This window comes from Gouania willdenowi, chromosome 6 (genome assembly GCF_900634775.1).
Source record: "Gouania willdenowi chromosome 6, fGouWil2.1, whole genome shotgun sequence".
Taxonomy (NCBI): Eukaryota; Metazoa; Chordata; class Actinopteri; order Blenniiformes; family Gobiesocidae; genus Gouania; species Gouania willdenowi.
Window position 1 is genome coordinate 14,861,758 of NC_041049.1, and position 24,491 is coordinate 14,886,248.

At 37.1% G+C, this 24,491-nt stretch overlaps 1 protein-coding gene across 11 annotated transcripts in view; it reads right to left on the bottom strand.

Annotated features, from left to right (window-relative positions):
• nrcama (neuronal cell adhesion molecule a) overlaps nt 1–21,061 on the bottom strand; it is a 37,867-nt gene extending 16,806 nt beyond the window's left edge. For 9 of the 11 annotated variants that reach the window (XM_028448954.1, XM_028448955.1, XM_028448949.1 and 6 more), the window contains exons 1-10: nt 21,015–21,061; nt 6,067–6,231; nt 5,549–5,566; nt 5,080–5,185; nt 3,702–3,895; nt 2,810–2,932; nt 2,504–2,674; nt 736–847; nt 430–614; nt 144–275 (exon numbers count right to left, since the gene is read on the bottom strand). In XM_028448954.1, the coding sequence (XP_028304755.1) occupies nt 144–275; nt 430–614; nt 736–847; nt 2,504–2,674; nt 2,810–2,932; nt 3,702–3,895; nt 5,080–5,185; nt 5,549–5,566; nt 6,067–6,154 (1,129 nt within the window). In that variant the 5' untranslated portion in view covers nt 6,155–6,231; nt 21,015–21,061. Of the gene's footprint in view, nt 1–143; nt 276–429; nt 615–735; nt 848–2,503; nt 2,675–2,809; nt 2,933–3,701; nt 3,896–5,079; nt 5,186–5,548; nt 5,567–6,066; nt 6,232–11,181; nt 11,292–13,888; nt 13,947–21,014 lie in introns of those variants that run through there. The other 2 variants (XM_028448947.1, XM_028448946.1) reach the window with 2 other exon arrangements.
• Nucleotides 21,062–24,491: the final 3,430 nt, after the last annotated feature.

Sequence of the window (24,491 nt, forward strand, 5' to 3'; positions counted from 1 at the left end):
TTTGGATAAACTTTGGTTTTATTCCCATCATGTTCATGCTCATGGCAATGTTCTTCTTAGTCTCCCTGATGTGCTGCATTTTCAAACATTGGTGCCTTAAGCTGTGCTCTTTATGGTCTGAAGTGCTTCCCTTCCTTACTCACTCTCTATGGCAACTCCATTGACAAACCAGGCGATCTTTGGTTTGGGTTCTCCGCTGACGCGGCATGTTAGGATGCCGGTCTCATTAGGAGCAAGGATGAGGTTTCTGGGAGCGCTGACCCAGAAAGGAGCCGCTGAGGGTTGAGAATATGAAGATACAAAGGAAGATAAGTGTTGGAGTATGTCAAGAAATAAAATAACTCATCAGCTTTTTTGTTTAATCTTTGAAAAAATTAGACACTCTGGTATAAGATCTAAGAATAATAATATATTTCCAGACAGATTCACCTTTGACTGTGACCTTGATGATGTGGTGTGCATCGCCTAGGCTGTTTATGGCTGTACAGCGGTAGTTGCCAGCATCGGCCTCGTTGACCTCAGAAATCTTCAGTTTTTTCTGAAAGTTGTGGAAGGAAATCCTGCCGCTCGGCAACTCACCTCCATCCTTCTCCCAGGAGATATCTGGTGTCGGCCTATTGGAGAAAGCAAGACACACACTATTAGGTGCAAAACAACTCATCATGTATTGGTGATTGAAACAGAAACTCTTAACTGAACCTTGTTAGAGTGAACAGATCAAGAGTTTTTACTTACAAACCATCAGCGATGCATTCAAGCTCCAGTGTCTCCCCTTTTAAAACCATCTTGGTGCTGGTGGCGCCGAAAGGCAACATGAAACCAGGGCGACGCTCCCCCTCTGGTCGGTCTTAGTAAATGAGAACATAATGGCCAACATGTGAGATTTGAAGCCTAATTTCACCAGAAAAACACCATAACAGCTAGGGATGTAACGATTCACTCAACTCCCGATACGATTCGATTCACGATACTGGGTTCACGATACGATTCTCTCGTGATTTATTTTACAAAATGGGACTGTAGAAAAATGATGACGGAAAAATATTCCTTTTTTTTTTTTCGGGAAAAAAACTATACTGTTTTCCTTTTATTTTTCATTGTCAAAAGAATCCCTTGATAAACTATTCAAAACAAAGCAATTTAACTAAAAATAAATCTTGAATGAAATAAATAAAAGAATAATTCAAATGAAGAAGAAGCCTATTAATTTAAATTCTGGTTCTATAGTAAACAATGCAAAACTGCATAATAGTTCTTTTTAAAAGTGCAACTGAAAATTTATTTTGTGCCTTAACAATTGAACTTGTATTTAGGTCAGATATTTGTTTGGACAGAGGGCGCTGGTAACCCAGTGGTCGGTTGACATGCAGATATCTTACAGTGAAGAAGAGATGCTATGCTAGCAGACAGAGCTAATAGAAAAATGTGACTTTTACAGATATTCACGTAATATTACAGATATTTTACTAACACCATTTACCCTTGGCGTCAAACTAACCCCAGGGATATTTGCATCCAGAAAATGATTTTTAGAAAACTGTTGAACGTATAAATAACCCATTAATAATGAAACCTTGAAAAGTATCAACTCTGCACTTAAAACAGTTTGTGGTCAAATTTACCCATGAGGAACACCAATGCGTGCAATGTGTTCAGCACATTTTATGTTTATTCAATTGTACCCATCAAATTAGGAAAAGTCATGAAATTTGAAGCAAAAAAAAAGAGTCAACCTTTATTTTTTGAATGATAAACATTGAATGGGGTCCAATTGGTCCCATGGATAATAGGAGGGTTAAAGGACTACAAAGCCATGCTGATATTAAGGATTTTATTTTGTGAGCATGTTGGATTGTAAGGGAGTGTTTACCAATGCCCGAGATAAGGAAAAGCGACATCTAATGTATGCCTATAAAGGCTTATTCAACCATGATAAAAGCAAAGTCATCAATTAATAATTGCTGCTCATTTTGCATGGTAATACGTTATCACACAATACAACAATAGGGAAAAGGGGAAAAAACATGGGAAAATAGTAGATTTAATCACAGAGGAGGGAATCGGAGGCCAAGGTGAAGTGCAGCATCCAAAGGAGCATTTGCAGGATTGTGTTCACATATAAGGGGCTGAATGGGAATAAACCAGCAACACTCACCACTATAGAAATCAGTGATATTGTAAAAAGCAGCCAGAGTCTCATTCACTGACCTCACTGGAATATAACAGAAAGTCAGAAGCATGCAAAACATACTTTACAATGGAATCCCTTTTACAGAAAAATAACCACTTGATTAATCAGGAAGTGATATTTGTGACACTGGGGATTGGCCATTGTAAAAATCAAAATGCTTCGAATAAGGCGAACGTGGAAAAAAGTAACTAAAAGGGTTAATTCTATCACAATTTTGCATGTGGAACTAAAATATGGCACAGATATAGAAAAAAGAAAAACGCATTCACATGAAAACAGTGAAAAAAATAATCAGAATAGTTTTTGACTTACTGTCCAACACAGTGACTGAAATGGGCTGCTTCTGCTGGATGGTCTGTGTATGAGGGAAGCGTGCATAACAAATGTAGTCGTTCCTGCTGTCTTCAGGGAGAACGTTGGAAAAATATAGATCTCCATTCAGGGCCTGGGACACTCGCTTATCCAGAGGCAGCTTTTGAAAGTCTGAATGATGAAAAGGGAGATTGCATTAAAAAATCAAACATCTTGGATTGACTTATTTTCTCTTCAGTATGGCTCTTTTGAACACACTAACCCTGTGTGCACATGTAGGCTATTATGCACATGCAAACCACTCACTGTTATCCATCCAGAAGATGACAGGAGGGGGCAACCCAGCAGGAGGACGACACTGCAGCACCAGAGAAACCCCCATCTGCACCACAATGGCCTCATTTCTCTCTTTTGACCATAAGGGGGACCCTGCGAGTCACGAATGTAGATTACATGTATTGAAAACATTGCAAAAAGCAAAATATTGTTATTCAAGTGTACTTTAGTGAGGAGCCCTTGTATGAATAGTACAAGAAATACAAAAACAAGCATATCAAAAGTGATGATAAGTATGTCACAGTGAGTAGCTCAAGTTGTCAGCATTATTTTCTATGAAGACTTTTATCACAGTGGGAGCAAAAAAAATGTAAATGTTCGATTCGAGGGCCACTTTTTTTTCCCAACATTTAGAATAATGACCAATCTGAACATTGATACAGGAAAAAAACAAAGGCTTTGTGTGTTTGTTGCTGTTTTGTGTATTTTCAAAAGAAACTTCAAAAGAAACATTTGGCAGTCGAAATATGAGATCAAAGTGAATTTCCTAAGGAGCAGTTGTCTGAATAAATGAAACATTACCATTTTATTCAAAAAGAAGACAAAAATAATCTTGCTGGAATCATTTTGTGTGTTTTTGGAGTCAGTGTATTTAAAAAAAAAAAAAAAAATTCATTATTTAATATTATTTCTGTTGTCATTTTGTGTTTTTGAAGTAATTTTGTTGTTATTTTGTGTATTTTAATGTAATTTTCTGTCATTTTGTGTGTTACTGGAGACCACACAAAATTAGACCAACTGCCACATGTGGCCCCCGAGCCGCCAGTTGCTCACGTCTGTTCTATATCTGTTATACAACCGAGAGATTGTTTGCAACTGTACCCAAAGTCAAACTCCTTTCAGTTTGAATCAGAAGACTCACTGGATTGTCTGATGACGATGTTATTGGACACAGCAGTGCCGTGGTCGTTGTGTGCTGTGCACTGATACGTTCCTTCGTACGCTTCTGCCTTTTCCCCGCTGATGTCGATAACCAGAGTTCCAGATCCAGGCTTCATTAGTACTTTGGAGTCTTCCTCCACATCAAAGTGGGTCCCGTTTCTGGTCCATGAGAAGCTAGACCAAACCACAATTGGGGATTGTTAATCTTAGTATTTTGCATATAACAATGAAGCAGGTGTGTGATTTTCCCCCTGCAGGGAATTTAGCATTTAGATGATTGTAGTTGAGAGACTGAGGGAAACTGGAGCTGGTTGCCGGTGAATGATGGCTATAGTTTCTATGGTAATGCGTGTTTCGATGTTACTCTGGTTAGAGCAGTGGTTCTCTAGCTTTTTGGGGTATTTCCCACTTTGAACAAAGGTGAACTTTCACCTGCGCCCATTGCCCCCCAAATAATCCTGACAAATAAGACATTTTTAAATGTATTGAACTAACAGGGAACAAGTAACGTCATAATAAATTCTCTGAGAGGCTGCTGTTCATACAACGGAGAAGTCAAGTTAGGAAAACTCACGAAAAGCCAAATTAAACAAAGGAAAACATGGAGGAATAAAAGGATCAAGTAAGGAGGAAACAGAGGAATTAAGAGACCCATGATGGTGATGGGCTACTTGGTTTATTACAGAGTTATAGAGATGGTGAGTGAGTGGGGGGATGAAACCACAAAAAAAAAAAAAACACACACATTTAACTGTACCAAGTTTTTACACAGAGTGTTTCAGTCTTTGTAGCTCACTTTGTCCTTTAGAAAAACTTCCATGGCTTCCACACACGTAGGCTGTCTGATGATGCTGCTGTGCCCGTTCGGAACGGTGTGATCGTGACCGTCTTTTAGGCGGAGGAGGTTCTTTTTCTACTTATTATTAGAGGTTGTCATTCATTAATGAAGTCTTGCAGCACTATTGACACAAAACACCTCCGCGATCGACCGGTAAACCGCAATCGACACATTGGGCAACCCTGCCCTAACCCTACGTTTCCTTAACCATAACCCTAACCCTACCAAACCCGATAGATCCCTCCCCCTGACTCAAAAAATGCCAACGTAGCTCCAAAAGTGTCATAATTTAGCAAAAGGTGTCATATTAATGACACTTTATGACAACCTTCATGACACCTCATTCATTCATGACAGCGTAATGTCAGCCTCATGTACAAAACTTCAAGTGAAGTGTTCCCGAAAGGTGTTTAAGAAGATTGGCATGAAATTGTGGGTGTTACACACTTTGAGAAGCACTGGGTTTGAGTCAGGAGTGTATGTAAATCCTACTGAGATGGTTTGAATGGTTTCCTCTCACCTGGGTTGAGGTTTCCCCTTGGCCTCACAGTAGATGACGATGTTCTCCCTTGGATCAAAGATGTAATCCTTCGGGGACTGGAGTATTATGGTGGGGGGTTGGGGCACTGGAAATGCATGGATAGAGTTAAAGTCAGCATCACAGTGTAATACAAACCCAACATATTGGAGACCATTGTAAGTATTCAGGCAGCATGCAGCAAACGTCAGCCAAACCAGATTGATATTGAGTTGAGTGGGACTGAAACACTGCAAACAAAGACACAAAAGGCTATCTCTGCTCTTATATCTGACAACAGACAACTTACCGCACAATGAACAGGCACCTGCAGAGCACCACACCAAACCAAACACGGCTCATCACACAAACACTGTGTCCAACACAACTACATGCTTCAAACCAAAGGCAAACAATACAGCAACAAAAAGCTACACACTATAGTACACAACAGCTTTTAATACAAACTTACATCCTTCCAGCACTTTAGCTTTTTTCCCACCGTCACATGCCATACAACAGTGATAGAATATTAAGGAAATGTGTTAGTTTTTGTAAAGTTCAGGTGAATCCGTTGCACTTTCAGATACTTTTCAGCATTAGTTTCAGCCTGCTAAGACGTCTCCTCCCACTTTATGGGTCGACATCCAGAGCCTGTTCATTAAAGCAGGCACGATAAATGCAAGAAAAGTAGGTGAAAACAGTGATAAACGTGTTTTTTAAACTGTCATTACAATATCAGTGTAAATCCATGCTGAAGCATGCAAATGTGAAAGGAAGGAAACACTGTGCACTGTTGATGGTTGTTACATTGTATCAATATTTCATATGTCTAAGTATCTTTCTATAGGAACTTGCATCTGTGTGATTGCCCATAACTTCCCTCGTTTTTACGCACAATGAAACATTTGCTTAAAAAATCACTTTTAAGCAGAAAATGACAACATCATTGGTTAAATTTTTTTTACATATTTTAGCAGAAATACTTACGATCAAGAGGCACTTCAAGCGCAGATGTCATGTGACTCAGGAGCATTAACAACATGATGCCTGGTACCCACTTCCACTTCCTGTCCATGTTTGCAAATGTTTGATGAAAACCTTGTCCCCAAGTCTACCAAGCAGTTGAACATGCAGATGACGCTGTCGTACGCACTAGAAAGTTAGAAAACAACATATACAATATGGTAAGTATAAGAAACATTATTTTAACAGATATTCTAAATCAGGGGTGTCAAACTCATTTTAGTTCAGGGGCCAAATATGAACCAGTTTGATCTGAAGTCGGCCGCAGATTTTAGGTGGGGGAAGACGGAACAATTTTAACATTATTGTGCACTAGTTTCAGTTTGTGCAGGATGTTCACTTTAGAAATATTTGATTTTGAAACCATTTTGTGGAATTATTTGTGAGAAATTTCAAGATTTTTAAAAAAAAAAAATAGATTTCAATGTGCGATGAACAATGACTGCAGTCATGTGATATAAGCATGGGAAAACTTCAAGGCCCTGAACATATTGTGGAGTTTCATTGAATTTGTGAATTTGAGATACACTAAAATTAATTTTTACTGTCTTCTATGGGCTGGAATGGATGCTCTAAAGCAGACATGGACAACTGGTGGCCCAGGCCTTGGTCTAATTTTATCTGGCCCCCAAAGTAAAAGTACAAAATGACAAAATACACAAAAACAAAAGCAATAATACATTAAAAAAAATACATAGAAGTACAACATTGCAAAAAATACAGTAAAACAAAAAAAAAACAGAAAATACCTAAAAAAAAAAAACCCACATACACAAAACTACTCCGAAAATGAACAAACTGACAACATCCATCCATTCATTTTCAGACCCGCTTTGTTCTATTTCAGAGTCGCGGGAGTTGAACTGACAACAGTAATACATAAAATTACTCCAATTAACAAAACAAATACAGAAAATGACAACAAAAGTATGCAAAAAAACAAGAAAAACACACACAAAATGACTGCAAACCCACAGTATTAACAAACAAGCAAAATGGATCATAACAACAAACACACGGAACTAAAAGGACACAAAATTACTATAAAAACTATTTGTTCTTTCTTGTGTTAACGTTTAGATTGGTCATTATTCTAAATGCTGACATGAATGTTGATAATGTGGCCCTTTCATCAAACAAGCACATTTTTGTGGTAGAAGTTGCCCACCTCTGGTAGAAAGGGCCAGATTTTGCCCCCCAGCCATGAGTTTCATACGTGTCCTAAATGGTTGAGTGGTTTCTTTTGAAACCTTTAAAATGAAGTATAGGTGAACACCAGGTCTAAATATTTAGTCTACAGTATTGAACGTTTACTCTGCTGGACTCTTCTTTGAAGTTTAGCTACTTCCAAGTGGCTAAACATCCCAAAGAGGATCAGCTTAATTCAAGCATTCTAAGCAGTTTGTAGGGCCAGTGGCTTTACTTTCATGAAATGCAATGACTTAACTCAATAGAGAAGTGCAAATACATCACATGTACGTCTTTACAGTTAAACAACTTGTGTCCATGTTAATACCCCTGTGATGTTCATTTTAAATCAACTGTATTCTTTACTATTCACTGGTACTGGCATATCTCACATACTACGCAGACATTTGGGGAAATAATTACAAAACAAATTTACAATCAACAGTTAAACTTCAAAAGAGAGCAATATGCTATATACAGTACATTACGCTAGATATTTGGATCATACCAACTCCTTGGTTCTCAAGTCAAAGTTACTTACAATTCAAGTTGTGTTTAAGGCCAAGAATGAATTATTACCGCAAAACATTCAAAAACTCTTTATTGAGAGGGAAGGGGCTTACAAACTGAGAAGTAAAATTAATTTTAGGTCTGTGAAAGTGAGGACAGCATTGGAAAGCTTTTGTGTTTCAGTGTGTGGAATACAATTCTGGAACAGTTTGCAAATGGAAATTAAAGAGTGTACAAATATCAAGCAAGAACATATCTTTATGTTGTATGACAATTGTGAAAGTGTGTAATATGTTTTGGTGTGTATTATAATCAAAATCATAGAAAGATGAGACAAAATTGATTTATTACCAGCAGCAATGGTTAGAAAACAGGATGCTGAAAGTTAGATTATTTGTGTACTCTAATGTAGGAAAAGGGGTGGAACTTTTAAGTTTATACTTCCACCCACTCCCTTTCGAACACAAAAAGTATGTAGTAATATATGTAATGCAGTCAGGATCACTTTCGTCAAATTGTTTTATTCAGCATGCAGTTTAGATTTGATGGTAAGGCTCTGTTCTGGGACCTCTCAGCCCTTCCACGCTTCCATGAGCTACATGGAGAGGCATATGCAGAGAGAGCGGTTAGCAGGACCCCCTGGAACAGGAGCACATGGGGTGGGTTGCCTGCCTGAGCTAACGCAATGCTCAATTTCTTGTTTTTTTCTTTTTTGGTGGATGGAAGTCATCTGCAAAATCTTTCGTTTATTGTAATACTGTTTGAAATCAGCTTGTAAGCTTCAAAGTTTAAGCAATGACCAAACCCATTGTTAGATAGCAAATTGTTCTTGCAAAGGTCTTTTATTAAGGATCTAAAGGTCACTAAATAAGCCACGTTGACTGTGTTTACCCCCCTCGACGCCATCTTACCACGTGCTCGCCTGTAAAGATGCTGCATGTGAGTGCGCTTGCCTGGAATAATCACCACTATGGCGAATGCTGCCACAAACAGATTGGCGCACGCGTGTACAAATACACCAAATGAGACGAATCTTCCTCCAGAATGTGTCATTCGCATCAAGTTTCACATGAGTGCAAGCCTGCGAGCGCTATAGCCTGCTGTTGTGCAGTGTTTCACAAGGAGATGCAGATTGATGCAAAGAGCCGTCACAAACTAAACAGTCATGTTGGCATTAATGGGCTCGTCTGAGCAAGGCCATCGGGCCAATCGTGTGTGCTGCATGTCGCTATGTCTACAAATGTCACATCGGGATTTGCAGAATCAATATACTGTATATATAAATATACATATTAGGTTTTTTAGTAGATGAAAAGATCAATGTTATATTTTTAGTGTACGAAAAATTTGAATTATTTTTCTTTTATTCGTATCAACACATTTCTTTTTGAAGCCTAGGATGAAATGATCTTCCATCTAACATTTGTTTGTCCTCCAGGCATGTACAGTATATGTGAATGTTATGCATCTAATGCAAGTTATAATTTGCCCAAAGGCCAACAAAGAGCAAAACAAGCTTAACTGCAAACATCTCTGGGCCGTTTGACACAGAAATCAAACCAACAACAGATCACTGAAAGGATAGTGAGCCATTTATTTGAACAGTCATTACAGTATATTCCCTGTCTGCCTTTTTGCTTCTTTTCCCTTAAAAAATTATGTTATTTACAAAGGCCATTTACCAAAGCACCAGCCTAAGTGAGAAATAAAACATTTGAATTATCTTTTGCTGATAACTTTAATTTAAAACAATAGTATAATAATGGTATGGGAAACCAATAAAAGTACCTCACTCCCCTTTCCCAACTACCTCAAAAAACACCACATCCTATGTCACAGTCAAATGTCGTCAAGCGCATTATTAGAGCTTTTACTTCTATATCATTTAATATTATTAGAGGGTTGAATGCCCTCTTTTTCAGTTACCCTTTTAAGCTAGGTCCTAAATCCTAAGAAAGGCCATCAAATGTTCACATTTTTTGTGAACACTGTCCTGGTTTACTTGACTTGTTTAAAGTTTAGTATGTTGAGGGTTCATTTATTCAGACAACTGTGTCAGAGGACACACTAATGCTAGATGGCTTGAAAGAGAGTTACGATCGAGATGCTCTGAATCCTGCTCATATTTCAGGCTTTTATGGCATGAAACTTCACCTTTTTGAAAGAAAAGTTACAGTTTATATTTAAATTTACATGACGGTTGGAGGTAATAGCTCTCGGGTCCAGACATCAGTGATATTGATATATAGATTTCATCTAGCACAGTTAGAGATGGTATTCATCTCAGAATTTGAAAATACTGGAACGTGTTCAACAGTAAGAGAAGCTTTTTATGAGATATAAAAAATAAATAAATTATAAATGTAATTACGTGTATACATTTATTTATTTATTTTTTGACCATTTCATCTATGGCGTGTTTGTTCAAACTGTTTTGGGAGGCAACCATAGTTCCTCGTGTGTTAAATATTAAAGTGGAAATCCACTTTGATCTCCAAACATGTTTGAGAACTGAGAACTGCCAGTCTTCATCAGAGGCATCCGCTGATCGCTTTGATGTTTACTTTGAAGTTTCCTTGACTTCCGTGTAGTAATTCCAGAAAGATTCTGGACTAATTTATTCAGACAACTGTTTCTGAAGAAATCCACTTTGATCTGCTGACATGTTTCGACTGACAACTGCCAGTCTTCTTCAGAGGCGTCTGCTGAACGCTGTTTCTTTCAAAGGAAACATCAAAGCATTCAGCAGACTGAATAAATGAAACCTCAACATGCTATTCAGAAAGAAGACAAAAAGAATATTGCTGGAATTGCATAACGTTTTATTTTCTTGATGTTTCACCTTCAATTCGAAGCCACGTGCATGGAATGACATACAAGCCGGGGGTTGTAGTCCAGACTAGAGGCATGTGAAGGTGAATCCATCAAACCCATTGTGACATTGAGCCAGCTCTGTGGGAGAGGAAGCCTGTCTCATTGTATAGAAGTACGATAATGAATATACACACAGAAAGTAGTGTGTCAGTCAGATTTTATCCAGCTGAGCCGTGCATAGTGTACGCTCACACAAACCCAGGACACGGCTAATTACTCCGACATGTCCTTTTATATAATAGTCCTTCTAGTAAATTGGAAGAGGACAACTGGAAAATGAGCTGCACCACTGAGTGCATTAGTTGCTAAATCTTCTAATCCCATTGTGAAAAATGGCTATCTGGGGGGCATATGCTGCCTCCAGTCCACCAACCACAGCACCATCCAAATCCAATTGAGGAACTGCTGATAACATCTTAGTGGAAAAAAAAGTTTGACAGAATGACCTCATATTTTAGAACATGTATAAGCTATATGTGTGTGTGCAGTAAATGTTTTTACCGGTACCTAGTGGCTATCCAACTGTCATCTTGTAGAGTAGAGTAGAGTAAAGTAGAGTAGAGTAGAGTAGAGTAGAGTAGAGTAGAGTAGAGTAGCGTAGAGTAGCCTTACTGATCCTGTAGTGGGGTAATTTACAGTCATTACGGCTCAGATAAAGTGCGAGAACAAAGACGACAGAAAGCAACACACAGAATACACAACAAACACCCGAAAAATAGTGCAATGCAGGAGATAAAATAAAAAATACAATTATAGTCTATTAGGGATGTAATGATTCACTCAACTCCCGATACGATTCGATTCACGATACTGGGTTCACGATACGATTTTCTCGCGATTTATTTTACAAAATGGGACTGTATGTAAATGACTGAAAAATATTCCTTTATTTTTTTGGGGAAAATACTATTTTTCATTGTCAAAAGAATCCCTTGATAAACTATTCAAAACAATGCAATTTAACTAAAAATAAATCTTGAATGAAATAAATAAAGGAATAATACAAATGAAGAAGAAGCTAATTATTTAAATTCTGGTTCTATAGTAAACAATACAAAACTGCATAATAGTTATTTTTCTTTTTAAAAGTGCAACTGAAAATGTATTTTGTGCCTTAACAATTGGACTAAAAAAACAAAACAAAACAAAAAAAAAACAGTCATTTTACTGTATTTAGGTCAGATATTTGTTTGAACCAGCAGAGGGCGCTGGTAACCCAGTAGTCGGTTGGCATACAGATATTTTGCAGTGAAGAAGAGATGCTATGCTAGCAGACAGAGCTAATAGAAAAACGTGACTTTTACAAATAGGCTATCTGAGGATATTTGGTGCTTGGCGGAGTAGTCGTACTTTAATGCCTAAATTTCACTCTTGGAGATCATTCCACTATATATCAGATGGCAGCAACATTATGTAACTCACATGAAGCCATAGTTTGGAAGCTGAGCCACATAATCCTGCAATCATGCAAGCATCAGCTTTCTTTCTTTTTTTTGAACATTTTGTTTTGCGAAACATCGCAGTAAGGTTCCTAAAATCAGGAGCAATGCAAACCTTTTTTTTTGTAGTTATTATTATTATTATTATTATTATTATTATTATTATTAAAGCAGCAGTTTGTGCAGCCAGCTGACACAAAATCAACTAAATTGTTCCCCTATTTAGTTTGTAAAACCTAAAGCAATGCGCTAACTTGGTCACAACCCTGTCTTTAGTTACACTGCAGGACACATGGGGATGACAGCATGACGAGACAGATGAGGTGGGACGAGAATCAGGAGGAGGGATGGGAAGAATAAAAAGTTGTCTGAAGTCACATAAAATAACAGTAACAATAGAGTGACTGAGGGACCACTTTCACATCTACATGTAATATCAGTGAAATCAGAGAATAAAGACAGAAACAAGTCATGGGTGAAATAAGAACGTCATATCCTGCAGCTGTTTGAGCACTGACATTTAGGGAAAGAGGCTTCTCTTAAAATGCTAATGTGGTTTTCAACTGAGAAAGTATAGAGAAACAGATCTCACTGAAATGAAATATCACATTTTATTTGTTAGGCAAATCATTTTCCTCGCACAAATGAGCAAATAGAACAATCAAAGTTGTTCTTAGTGATAAGCAGTAATGAGTTAAAATGGTAAAAGTGGTAAATGGACTTGATTTATATAGCGCTTTACACTTTCACACACCAATGAAACTGAGCTACCATACATGGCGCTGGGCAACCACTTCACTGTCTTGCCCAAGGACACTTCAACACATAGATAGGTATAGACTGCAATCAAACCCCCAACCTCATGATTAGAAGACGACCCCTCTACTACCTGAGCCACATTACTGCGTTACTAAATGAAACCGTCTCCCTACTGTTTGTTGGGCGTCTCGTGTTTTTCAGCGCATTATAACCCAGTGGGCCACCATACTCTCTTAGCCAGTGTTTCTCAAATGGGGGTACGCAATGGCACTACAGAGGGTACTTTAGTGAGAGAGAGAGAGAGAGAGAGAGAGAGAGAGAGAGAGAGAGAGAGAGAGAGAGAGAGGGTAAAAAAATATACAAATGAAGTCTCAATCTTGGTCCCACCCTAGGGTGAGATAACTGGAAAGTATAAAAACTACAGAGATAAATCTATTCACGAGCCACTAAATCAATGTTTTTCAACCTCGTGGTCGGGACCCCATGTGGGGTCATCTGAAGTTTAAATGTGGTTGCCTGAAATTTTTTTAATTATTATTCTTTAAAAAAAAAAAAAAAAATCACACAATCTTAAACAACTGTATTTCTATACTTTCACATTGTGAAATATGTATCTAGTTAAACTAAAATGCAGAAGAAAAAAAACTAATTCTAAGAAAAAAATGTCTTCGGGTCACCAGAAATTCTTGATATCAAAATGGGGTCACGACCCAAAAAAAGTTTGGGAACCTGCACTAAATACTGTTTCTTTCCACTTATTTACAATATTACATTCTTTAAAATGTGTTATCATTCGTTCATTCCATCACTATGCTCTATAGTTGTTTTTAAATAGTTCTCTAAACAAAATATTGCAGTCGGTCAGAAATAAGAGAAAGGGGGTACTTAGAGTCAAAAAAGTTCGAGAACCACTTCTCTAAGCCAATGACATAAGTGACGCAAGATCATTGATAAACAACACATGAAAATGGAGCAAGAGTTTGAATGCCCAAGCCACTTTGAAGTACTGACATTACTTTGAATTTGACTCCGTAAAAGACGACAAAAACACTAGCGTCCGCTGTGGACTCTGCGTGGGAAGAAAACTTGCATCTACATCAAAGAATTCCACCTCAAATCTGAGAAAGCACCTAGAAAACCGACACAGGAATGTAAAAGTCATTGAGAAAGCACCAGATCCCACTGCTGCTACAACATCCACTTCCATCAAGCCAAACTCCGACGGCCCATCTCCTGCTAAACAGGTGAAAACAGATTTAAGAGTGACAGGAATTAATGCTGCTGAACTGTCAACTTGTCACTGGATATACTGTATTATCGAGGGATATACTGTATTATCGAGGGAGTGTTGCCAAATTCCACTGTAGACTCCGAATCCTTCCGACGCATCGTAGAAAAAATAACGGCCAAAAACGGCATAGAAGCTGCCACAGAGAAAGTCAGAAATATAAGTTAATGGAATAAATAGATGTTTTATGTTATTCAAATTTGGTGGAATGTGCAGTTAATACGTTTAAACGTAAAAATTTCTTCAAGCCAGAAACTGTTGCATTTAATTACATGTTTTGCTTGATGCAATGTGCAAAAGAGACAGTTTCATTTGATTAAATGTTTAAAGGTACAATACGTGAGATTTGCAAGCAATTTCTTCCACCACCAGGTGGCATTTGATTTCACTGAGTAAAACCGACACTTCTGCCATATCTGGTCCTGACCACTGAATGTACAGGTGATAATATTCTCTGTTTTCGGCGGTGTATATCATTAGCTTTCCATGTGTGATGCGTTCATGAGTGAAGTTGTTGTTTAAGCAGTTGTTTGTTAGTTGTAAACCTCACGGGTAGAGCATCGTTTATCTGTTTGATGGATGTTTGTTACCAGAGATGGCCTAGTGCAGGGACTGCTCTGCTGTAAATAGGCTTATACTCACCCAACCGGTGGAAAATAGGTACTACAGGTTGGCCGGGCCGGCAATATTTATGAATGTAATTAAAAAAAAAATCACATATGCATGACAGCTAAGGACGCGTTTCTTAACAGTCAAATTTTTATTTTAGGTATTTAAAACATATTTCAAAGTTGAAAATTCTACATATTGCACCTTTTAATGTTGGACATGCCAATATAATAGAATTAGGCTGAAAGATCTACCGATTAATATTTTGTGCATCACATTTTTGAAAAGTACCTTAATTATATAAAGTAAAGTAATTAAAGTACCTATTTACTTTTGAAAATAAGTAAAGTAACTGGATTACTTCCTTGGACGAATAATCACTAAATACTATTTCCAAGTAACCTGAAAATGACAGTTTTTACATTATTCTTGTAATTAGTACAGGTTGTATTTTCTTGGCATAATCTTAGCACAAGCTGTTTTTTAAACATGGATATTTTTCTTAGTATAACTGTATCAGTGTGTGATATTTACAATAAAAATCCAGGGTCGTCAGACGCTTTGTCTGTCCACTCACCACATGCAACAGTGCACGCTCTCCCACAGGTCTGTCCCGTTTAGGATCAGTTATTCTAGCAGCATGTGTAAAATCCCCCCCTTGCCTGCTTTTCTCTAAAGCTTTGTGAATTGCTGATGGTCAGCATGCGCCAGGTCCGGTTCTGCCAACATTCAAAACCCCTAACACTGACTCATGGGGGGCCATTGTGCCTCTTGCTGTTTACCACTGGGATAATGCTGAAGTGGCACCCATGGTCTGGGGCACAAAGCGTCACCTCTGGCAGAAAAGAACTAAAACACTTCCACCAAAAAAGTCACCACATAACATTAAATACTGTTTACTGTTTTTAGGTGATGTGATTTGGTTTTAAATGTGTGGTTTTTAAATCCCACCATAAACACTGTCAGGTATTAATTAAGTACATGATGTATGTAAAGGAGAGTCAACGAATACATTTGAATATAATAGTTTAAATTAAGAGGTGAAGTCATACAAATAATTCATAATAAAGTTTAACTCCTCACTTGTATACATTGGGTGCTATGATAATAGTGAAAGTTGCACTCTAATTGTGTTTAATCCATTAAACGGATATCTACACATCTCAAACTCAACCTTAAGTTAATGTCTATTGATTATAAACATACTTTTTGACTACAAATAAAGAAAAGAACATTTTAAACCCATTTTTTAAGGGTGTGTGTGACTTTAATGAGTGTTATTTTGTACTGTAAATTCGTCTACCTGCTATTTGTATGACTCTTATTTTGAAATGTATTGAAACGATGTCACGTACTGAGTTAACCTCCGTACTGAGATTATAACCCTAACCCAATCCAATAAACAAATAAAACACATGTCCATTCACTTTGGAAAAAATTAAACAAAAATGAACAATTATTTTTTATAGCTAAAATTCATTTTCCGGTAGTGGGCATATATGCGCATACACAATCTCAGTATGATGCAAACTCAGTACATGACACCATGAAATAGGCTATACTGAGGCTGTTTTCACATAGGGCAGATGTTTCAAACTCACGGCCCGGGGGCCAAATTTGGCCCGCAGGAGAAAGTAGAAATGACAGAGAAAACATAAATCATTGTGTCAATGAAACAACACAATATTTGCAGGTGCTCACAGTTTTCCAGATGCTTATATTGCATGATTGCAGTGATCTGTAATATTCAACTGGTAAAAAAAACTAAAAACCTTCCAATTTCCTCAAATTATTACATAATATTTCACTTAATTAAATAGTAATTGGTCACAAAATTTTGGGCATTTAAAGTAAAGATCCTGTTGGGACTGATATCTATTACTTATTGCTTGTTTCTTACATGTTTTCTTGCATAAAATCTGTGGCCCACTTCAGATCAAACTGCTCCGTATTTGGCCCCTGAAGTAAACTGAGTTTAAAATTCCTGACATAGGGATAGTCTTAGACTGGGGCTGATATGGTTCAGTTTGTGATCACAATGCACTTTTGGAATGGCATGAATGGCATGAATCTATTATTATTGTTTTCTTTAAAAACCATTTATTAGGAAACTCATGAACGGCAAAATTTAAATGTGTGAATAGATATGTGCTGTGTTTTATTGATTCTGTGTTTTATTGTTGCTGTACTGGCGCTCTATCTGTAAATGAAGTTCCTAACAGATGAAAAAAGTATATTTGAATTTGAATTAAACATTTCTAATGTTAAATGGTGTATTTTTATTTTGTGCACTTTAGGGATGCAACGATTCACTCAACTCCCGATACAATTCGATTCACGATACTGGGTTCACGATACGATTCTCTCACAATTTATTTTACAAAATGGGACTGTAGACAAATGATGACTGAAATATATTAGAAAATACTGTACTATATTACTTTTTTTTTCATTGTCAAAAGAATTCCTTGATAAACTATTCAAAACAATGTAATTTAACTAAAAATAAATCTTGAATGAAATAAATAAAGGAATAATACAAATGAAGAAGAAACCTATTAATTTAAATTCTGGTTCTATAGTAAACAATGCAAAACTACATAATAGTTCCTTTTCTTTTTAAAAGTACAACTGAAAATGTATTTTAATGTAAATGTATATTAAAGTGTACTTTAATATTGCTGTAGCGCTGCTGTCCCTCAGTCAGTTCTCCATCAGAGGGATGAAATCTATGTGTAAACTGAGACATAAAGGAAAACAATCGGACTAAACGTAAGCCTGGAAGAGCAGCAGGCAGAGAAGAAAAAAAGAAGTGTCAATGAAAGTTACACATTCAGCAAACTAGACAAAGATTCATTCTAAAAATGACATTGGCTCAGTCTTATTACTAGTTCTCTATATGAATCAAACACCTTCCCCATGTACCACTTTAAAACCTAACCCAGGATGCAGTTAACCCCCATTAATGCTTCAGGTGCTCATAAATTATGTCATGAATAAGCTTGACCTGACAAAACATCTTATTGTCATTTCCTTCTAGCTCATTTTTCCTTTTCAACCCTGCTGATGCAATAATATCTTTGCCTCAGGCTGATTGCTGTTGTACTGATCGCTCTCATGAGGTGAGAAAATATAAGGGGTGTGCCACTTCTAAAGGCTCAAAGTGCCAAACAACAGAATAATAAATCAATGTGACACAAATATTTACTTTAAATATGACAATTAATAAATTATGCTACATACATAATTCTTCATACTTTTCTATTTTAACTTTTGAAGTACACGTAACACCAAAAATGTTGAAAAAAACAAAAGTATTTACATAATAAAACTTTTTTTTTGCCATTCTTTTGTCATCCACTGGCAAACAACCACAAAAAACGAGTGAGATTAAGTTGAGATTTCTGAACTGCAGCCTTCTTGGCTGTGACGCCTAACGGGAGAGATTTGTCTCAAAAATATTCACACAGATATCCACAATTCTTTTTTAGATTTCCGCATGTTTTTCAGATCCACAATTTACACGTGTGTTTTATAATGTGTGTATTTAGCATGAATAATCATGTGTAAATCTTAAATCGTGCACGTGGATTGTGTAAAGTGTGGATTGGCCGGATTGTGTATCTATTTCTGAGACAAACGCAACAGTTTTGCTCAGATATTTTCATCACTTTTTCTTGCCACGTTTTTGCTTCTTTTAATGCATTTTTGCTACATTATTCCCATTTCTGCCACTTCTCTATCAAATTCCAATGCCTTTTCTGCACATTTTTTCCACTTTCATGACATTTTCGGCACTTATAAACCCCTTGCACCACTTGTTCCACCTAATGTCGCATTATTGACCCATTATTGTCACTTTTAACCTCTTTTCACCATATTTCATGCTTATTTTTGACAATTTAACAACATTCACAATTAGTCATGCCCATTATTTACCAGTTGAAACTACTTGTTCCAATATTGACACTTATATACATGCTATTTACCACTTTCTCTGGCCACTCTAATTTGCAAATTTTTTTTTTCAATTAAATTTCACTTTTAATCTCTTTTCACCACATTTAATGTGTATTTTTTGCCAATTTAACGACATTAATGTTTTGTCATGCCCATTATTTGCCAGTTTAAAGAATTTTTTCCTACCAATTGTTCCAATATTGACCCTTTTTACCATTTTTTCTGTCTGTTTTTGGCCACTGTAGTTTGCAACTTTTAACCAATTTCTGTGGTTTTTAAAATCACATTTCACCACCTTTTCCACCATTTTTGGTCACTTTTAACCCATTTTATTTCTGATTAAAACAATGATTTACATCTTTAAGATGACTATATACTGTGGCCCAAATAATAATAAACCTCCTGGATAACAGTGGATATTGTAATTATAAATAAATGTGGTTATCACAAATTCATATAATAAATATATATATAATGACTTTATAAATATATATATATATATATATATATATATATATATATATATATATATACATGTATATACATGTATATATATATATAAAGCTGTGCCCTTATAGATGGCCCTGTCACCACATGTGTTCAACCACCTTCAGGTACAGTGGGGATCCCCGGCCTCTGGCACCTTTATGTTGGGGGTCGTGGGCTGAAAAGTTTGAGAACCACTGCTTTAAAGCACTGTATAATAATTATATGTATTCTGCATCCAAACCTAAGCTCTCTGGTGGAACAGAGAGATCCAGTGTGTGAAGTAAAGTGGGAAACTAAACACTAAAAGCTCGTTCTGACACAAATGCACTCAGGCTTGTAAACGAGTCAATGACATTCCTGGGTGCTAGCTGCTAGCGCTAGGTGAAAGTAATTGATGAGCAGAAAGACGCACGTGGCCGTGTTACATGACTGCACCTCCCAGTGACGTGAGCATTTAAAAGTGGGTGTGTTTGTCCTTCAGAGAATCGCTGCTTAAACCTTTATGGCCTTTATCAAAATACCACTGGAGGATAGAGGCAGAGCAGACTGAAATGATAACAGGAATAAACAGGGCAGGGGGCAGGAGATGAGAAGGGGGGAGGGGAGAAATTGATGGCCTTATAGCAGCGCAACAAGCTGGCTAACCCTTTTTTTTTCTACTTCATCCATCTGTTGGTCAGGATTACTCATAGAGAGAGTGGACAGGAGCAGGAGGACAGTGAAAAACGGAGGAATTCATCACCACAACCTACAATACCTGACACTCATTTCCTGTGATGGGTTTTTAGTTAAAAAACAGTGCAGTGATCGTGACCCACTATGAAAACTATAACATGGTCAAATAATGTAGAGTGCTCTCACTGGACTACTCAGGTAATAATAATAGTCATGTTATGTAATTCTGAGCCCCTGCAGTGTGCTTCCTGCTCTGAAACTGCTGCTCCCTGAGGCCCAAAGATAGATTCTATTATCTACAGTGCATTTCACAGCAAAAGGCAAAGTTAACTTAATTACTTAATGTAATTGATTTGACCACAAACCATCAAATTGTTCTCCTTTCAGACCACAACGCATAACATCGCTTGTATTACTCCCAATAGTGCATTAGTCTGCAGGACAGCTTTTGTGGTTTATAGGAGAGTGTGTGCAGCAGGATGATTCATTGATAATGCTCATATTTCATATTTGTTATATTCATATATATCAAATGCATATTTCCTCAATTAAAGTTGTATTGAATACAATTGGGATGAGCAACGATTAGTGACAAACACATGAAAAGTTCATTTGCAAAGGCAGTTTTATACATAAGGCTGACATTACGCCGTCATTATCCGTCATTAGCATGAATAAGGTGTCATGAAGGTAATCATTAAGTATCTTTCACTAAATTACGACACCTTTGGAGCTATGTTGGCATTTTTTGGGTTAGGTGGAGGGATCTAGTGGGGTTAGGTTTAAGGTTAGGGTTGGGTAGGTGTCATGTCAATAATAACAATGTAATAATCTTAATTATCAGCCTCATGTATAAAACTTCAAGTAAAGTGTTACCCAGTTTTTTTAATAGATTTTCAGTAAATGAGTATAATCCCGCCCCCACTAAAAAACAGGAGAGAACAGCAATAGCTTTATATTAATAGTAATAATATTAATAGCAATACATTCTCAACACTCAACAACACATTTTACAGTGACTGAAAATACAATAATAAAAAAAAACACACAATAAAGTATGTATAAACAAGAAAAGAAAGTAGCTTTCAGACACTACAATCACTACAGCTACTTTCACTGACCTGTGAGGAGAGAATTGCAGCTGTCTTTAAAAAGTCATTTTCAAACCTGCAAGAGAAGAAAAAACAAACCCCAGTCAGCCAGGATTAGACAAGGTAACCAATACTGAATAATGTGTTACTATAGGACAGAATATTTTCATGATTTGAACCCCAAACCACGGTACTTCCCGGTGTTCCATGGTCATTTCTCCTCAGAGACGGGTTTTATACAGTGAAAGAGTTTGCATCACTGACGAACAATGTAGAATTTCCAACCACAAGGTTTTCCTCTGTCAGTCCTACAATAGACTAGACCAGTGGTTCTTACTGGACCCAGCAAGCTTCACCAGTGCATTCACCGAACCCTTCTTCAAATCATTTATTTTATAAATAGGTAATAGGTTATAAATAGGTTCTCAAACTTTTCAGCCCACGACCACCAAAATAAAAGTCCCAGAGACAGAGGACCCCCACTGTACCTGAAGGTGGTTAAACATAGACATATACACAGAAGAACAGTCATGTGGAGACAGGGCCATCTATAAGGGGGGAACAAAGGGGGGGAGCTTAATCCTTAAAATCAGCAAAATTATGTTCCATTGTTCTATGAATCTGTGATAACCACATTTTTTTATTGATCTGAATAATATCCACTGTTATCCAGGAAGTTTAGTATTATTTGGGCCATAGTATATAGTCATCTTAAAGATGTAAATCCTTGTTTTAATCAGAAATAAAATGGGTTAAAAGTGACAAAAAATGATGGAGAAGGTGGTAAAATGGGATTTTAAAAACCACAGAAATTGGTTAAAAGTTGCAAATTACAGTGGCCAAAAACAGACAGAAAAAATAGTAAAAAGGGTCAATATTGGAACAATTGGTAGGAAAAATTTGTTTAAAAAGGCAAATAATGGGCATGACAAAACATTAATGTGGTTAAATTGGCAAAAATACACATTAAATGTGGTGAAAAGAGGTTAAAAGAAACAATAATGGGTCAACATATGTGACATTTAGGTGTGAAAAGTGGTGAAAAGGGTTTAAAAGTGCCAAAAATGTCTTGAAAGTTGAAAAAATGTGCAGAGAAGGCATTGAAATTTGATGAGGAAGTGGCAGAAAAGGGAGCAATGCAGTACAAATACATTAAAAGGAGCAGAAATATGGCAAGAAAAAGTGATGAAAACAGATAAAAATATGGCAAGTTTGGTGTAGTTGCAGAAACATAGTAAAAATAACCCAAAACGGGCTCAAAATGTTTTGAAAAAAATGCTAGAAGGTATCAGAGACAAGCTGTTATAATAAAATGTACTCTGAATAGAGAGATATGCTATTATTAGACATGTTTCTGCTGTCACTAAACAACAAATCAAACAGAAAAATGCAGGTCAAAGTGGCATGACGACAAATATGTCACCAACCTTGACCAATGTCCATAAACCATATGGTCTAGGTGGAGATTTCCAAGAGCATCAACATTAGCATTGGAAAAACATGCAAAGCCCATATAAACGGGTCCCCATGTCCCCCTAGGGATCACACGCCGGGTGCTGCCAATTTTCTGTTAGCAAATCAACATTGGGTAAACCACTGGGACTTAAGTAAGACACATGTATTGTTTGGAAATGAGTATGTAGGGTTACTTGATTTTTCTTTAAAAATTGACAAATAAGGTTAGACCTTTAAATCTGCTTTCCAAGCAAGGGCACATTAAGAGTCACACAAATGCACCGAGTCACACCTCTCGAGGGAATAACATATATGCCAAGCCAATGACTGAGTGTGGCTGAACACAAGCCCCTCGATCAATAATAAGAATGTCTCACATCACTTTTATTACTTTAACCTTCATTTGGACACATGCATACAAACATCCAACAACACGCACACACATTTACACACTAAAACAACCCTTCATCCCCCCCCCCCACACACAGCACACAGCACTCCGTGACCATGAATGCTTGATCATAATCTCCAGGGTGAGACTCTATTCATCTCATATTAGCAGAACAAATGTGACACACAAAGAGCGACGGCCCATTTCACCATAAAACCATTAAAACTGTCCGTAGGTAAAAGAGGGAAATATCAATTATTTGAGTAATCATTCATACAGTTGTGGTTGAATCACTTTTGCTAATGTAAAAAGATAAACTTCCAGCAAATCATGTGACTAAACCAACGTCGAGCGTTGACTAAACAAGCTTGAATGGACACATATTGTTTTGGTTTTTTTACACTGGTAACATGAGCAATAGGCCTTTCTAATGCAAGTATATCAATGGAAAGACACGGACATATCAGGTAGGATTTAATCAGCTTTACAATGTGGACTGATGTGATTTGGAGTGAGTTGTATTGATTTTTGTTCTGAAACGGAATGAAGTGAGACAAAAGGGGCAGAGGGAAATGAGGGGAGTGTGTGAGATGCACAGAGAAATCAGGAAAACTGCGGCAGGAGTGGCAGAGGAAGGATGATGGAAGGCAGAAAGACCAAGAAGAAGAAGGAGAGAGAGAGAGAGAGTGACAGAGACTAAAAATGAGAGGATGTGAGGTTGGTGACGTGGGTGGGGGAGGGGATAAACATGAAAAAATGAAGAGCGTGTGGGGATCAGAGACATGCATTATTAAGGGACAAATCTAAAAGCGTGTCATCATCAGGGCACAAGAGCAGTGAGAGGAGGCAGAGGCAGAGGAGCAAACCAAACTCAGCTGACCTTGTGCTTCAGCAGGTTACCATGGAAACAAAAGGAGTCGGGGATCCCGTGCAATTTCTACAAAAAAAAAAAAAGATTTTTATTTTTACCAAATAGCTCAGCCTAAGGAGAAAAACTATTTTGGTAACACTTTAATTGAAGTTTTAAACATAAGGCCGACATTACGCTGTCATTATCTGTCATTTACAATGTCATCTGTCGTTGTTTTGGTTCTTTGTTTGTTTTTATTTTTATTTATTTCATTCAATTTTTTATTGTTTTCTAATTTATGTCTGTCCCATGGTCGTATATTTGCACTATTATCCTACGCTGGTATTTATTTCTTCTCGCTGTGTGCTATTCTATTGTTGCTGCAATGTGTGAATTTCCCCTCTAGAGAATCAATAGTTATGTTCTTTTAGCATGAATAAGGTGTCATGAAGGCTGTCATTAAGTTTTCATTAAGTGTTGTTTGCTAAATTATGACACCTTTCGCTAAATTATGACACCTTTGGAGCTATGTTGTCATTTTTTGGGTTAGGTGGAGGGATTTAGTGAGGTTCGGTACAGTTAGGGTTAGGGTTAGGTATTAGGTTTAAAGATTAGGTAGGGTTAGGGGTTAGTGTAGCAAAGAGTTAGGGGTTAGTGTAACAAAGGTTAGGGGTTAGAGTAGCGAAGGGTTAGGGGTTCGTGTAACGAAGAGTTAGGGGTTAGAGTAGCGAAGGGTTAGGGGTTAGTGTAACAAAGAGTTAGGGGTTCGTGTAACAAAGAGTTAGGGTTAGTGTAAGAAAGAGTTAGGGTT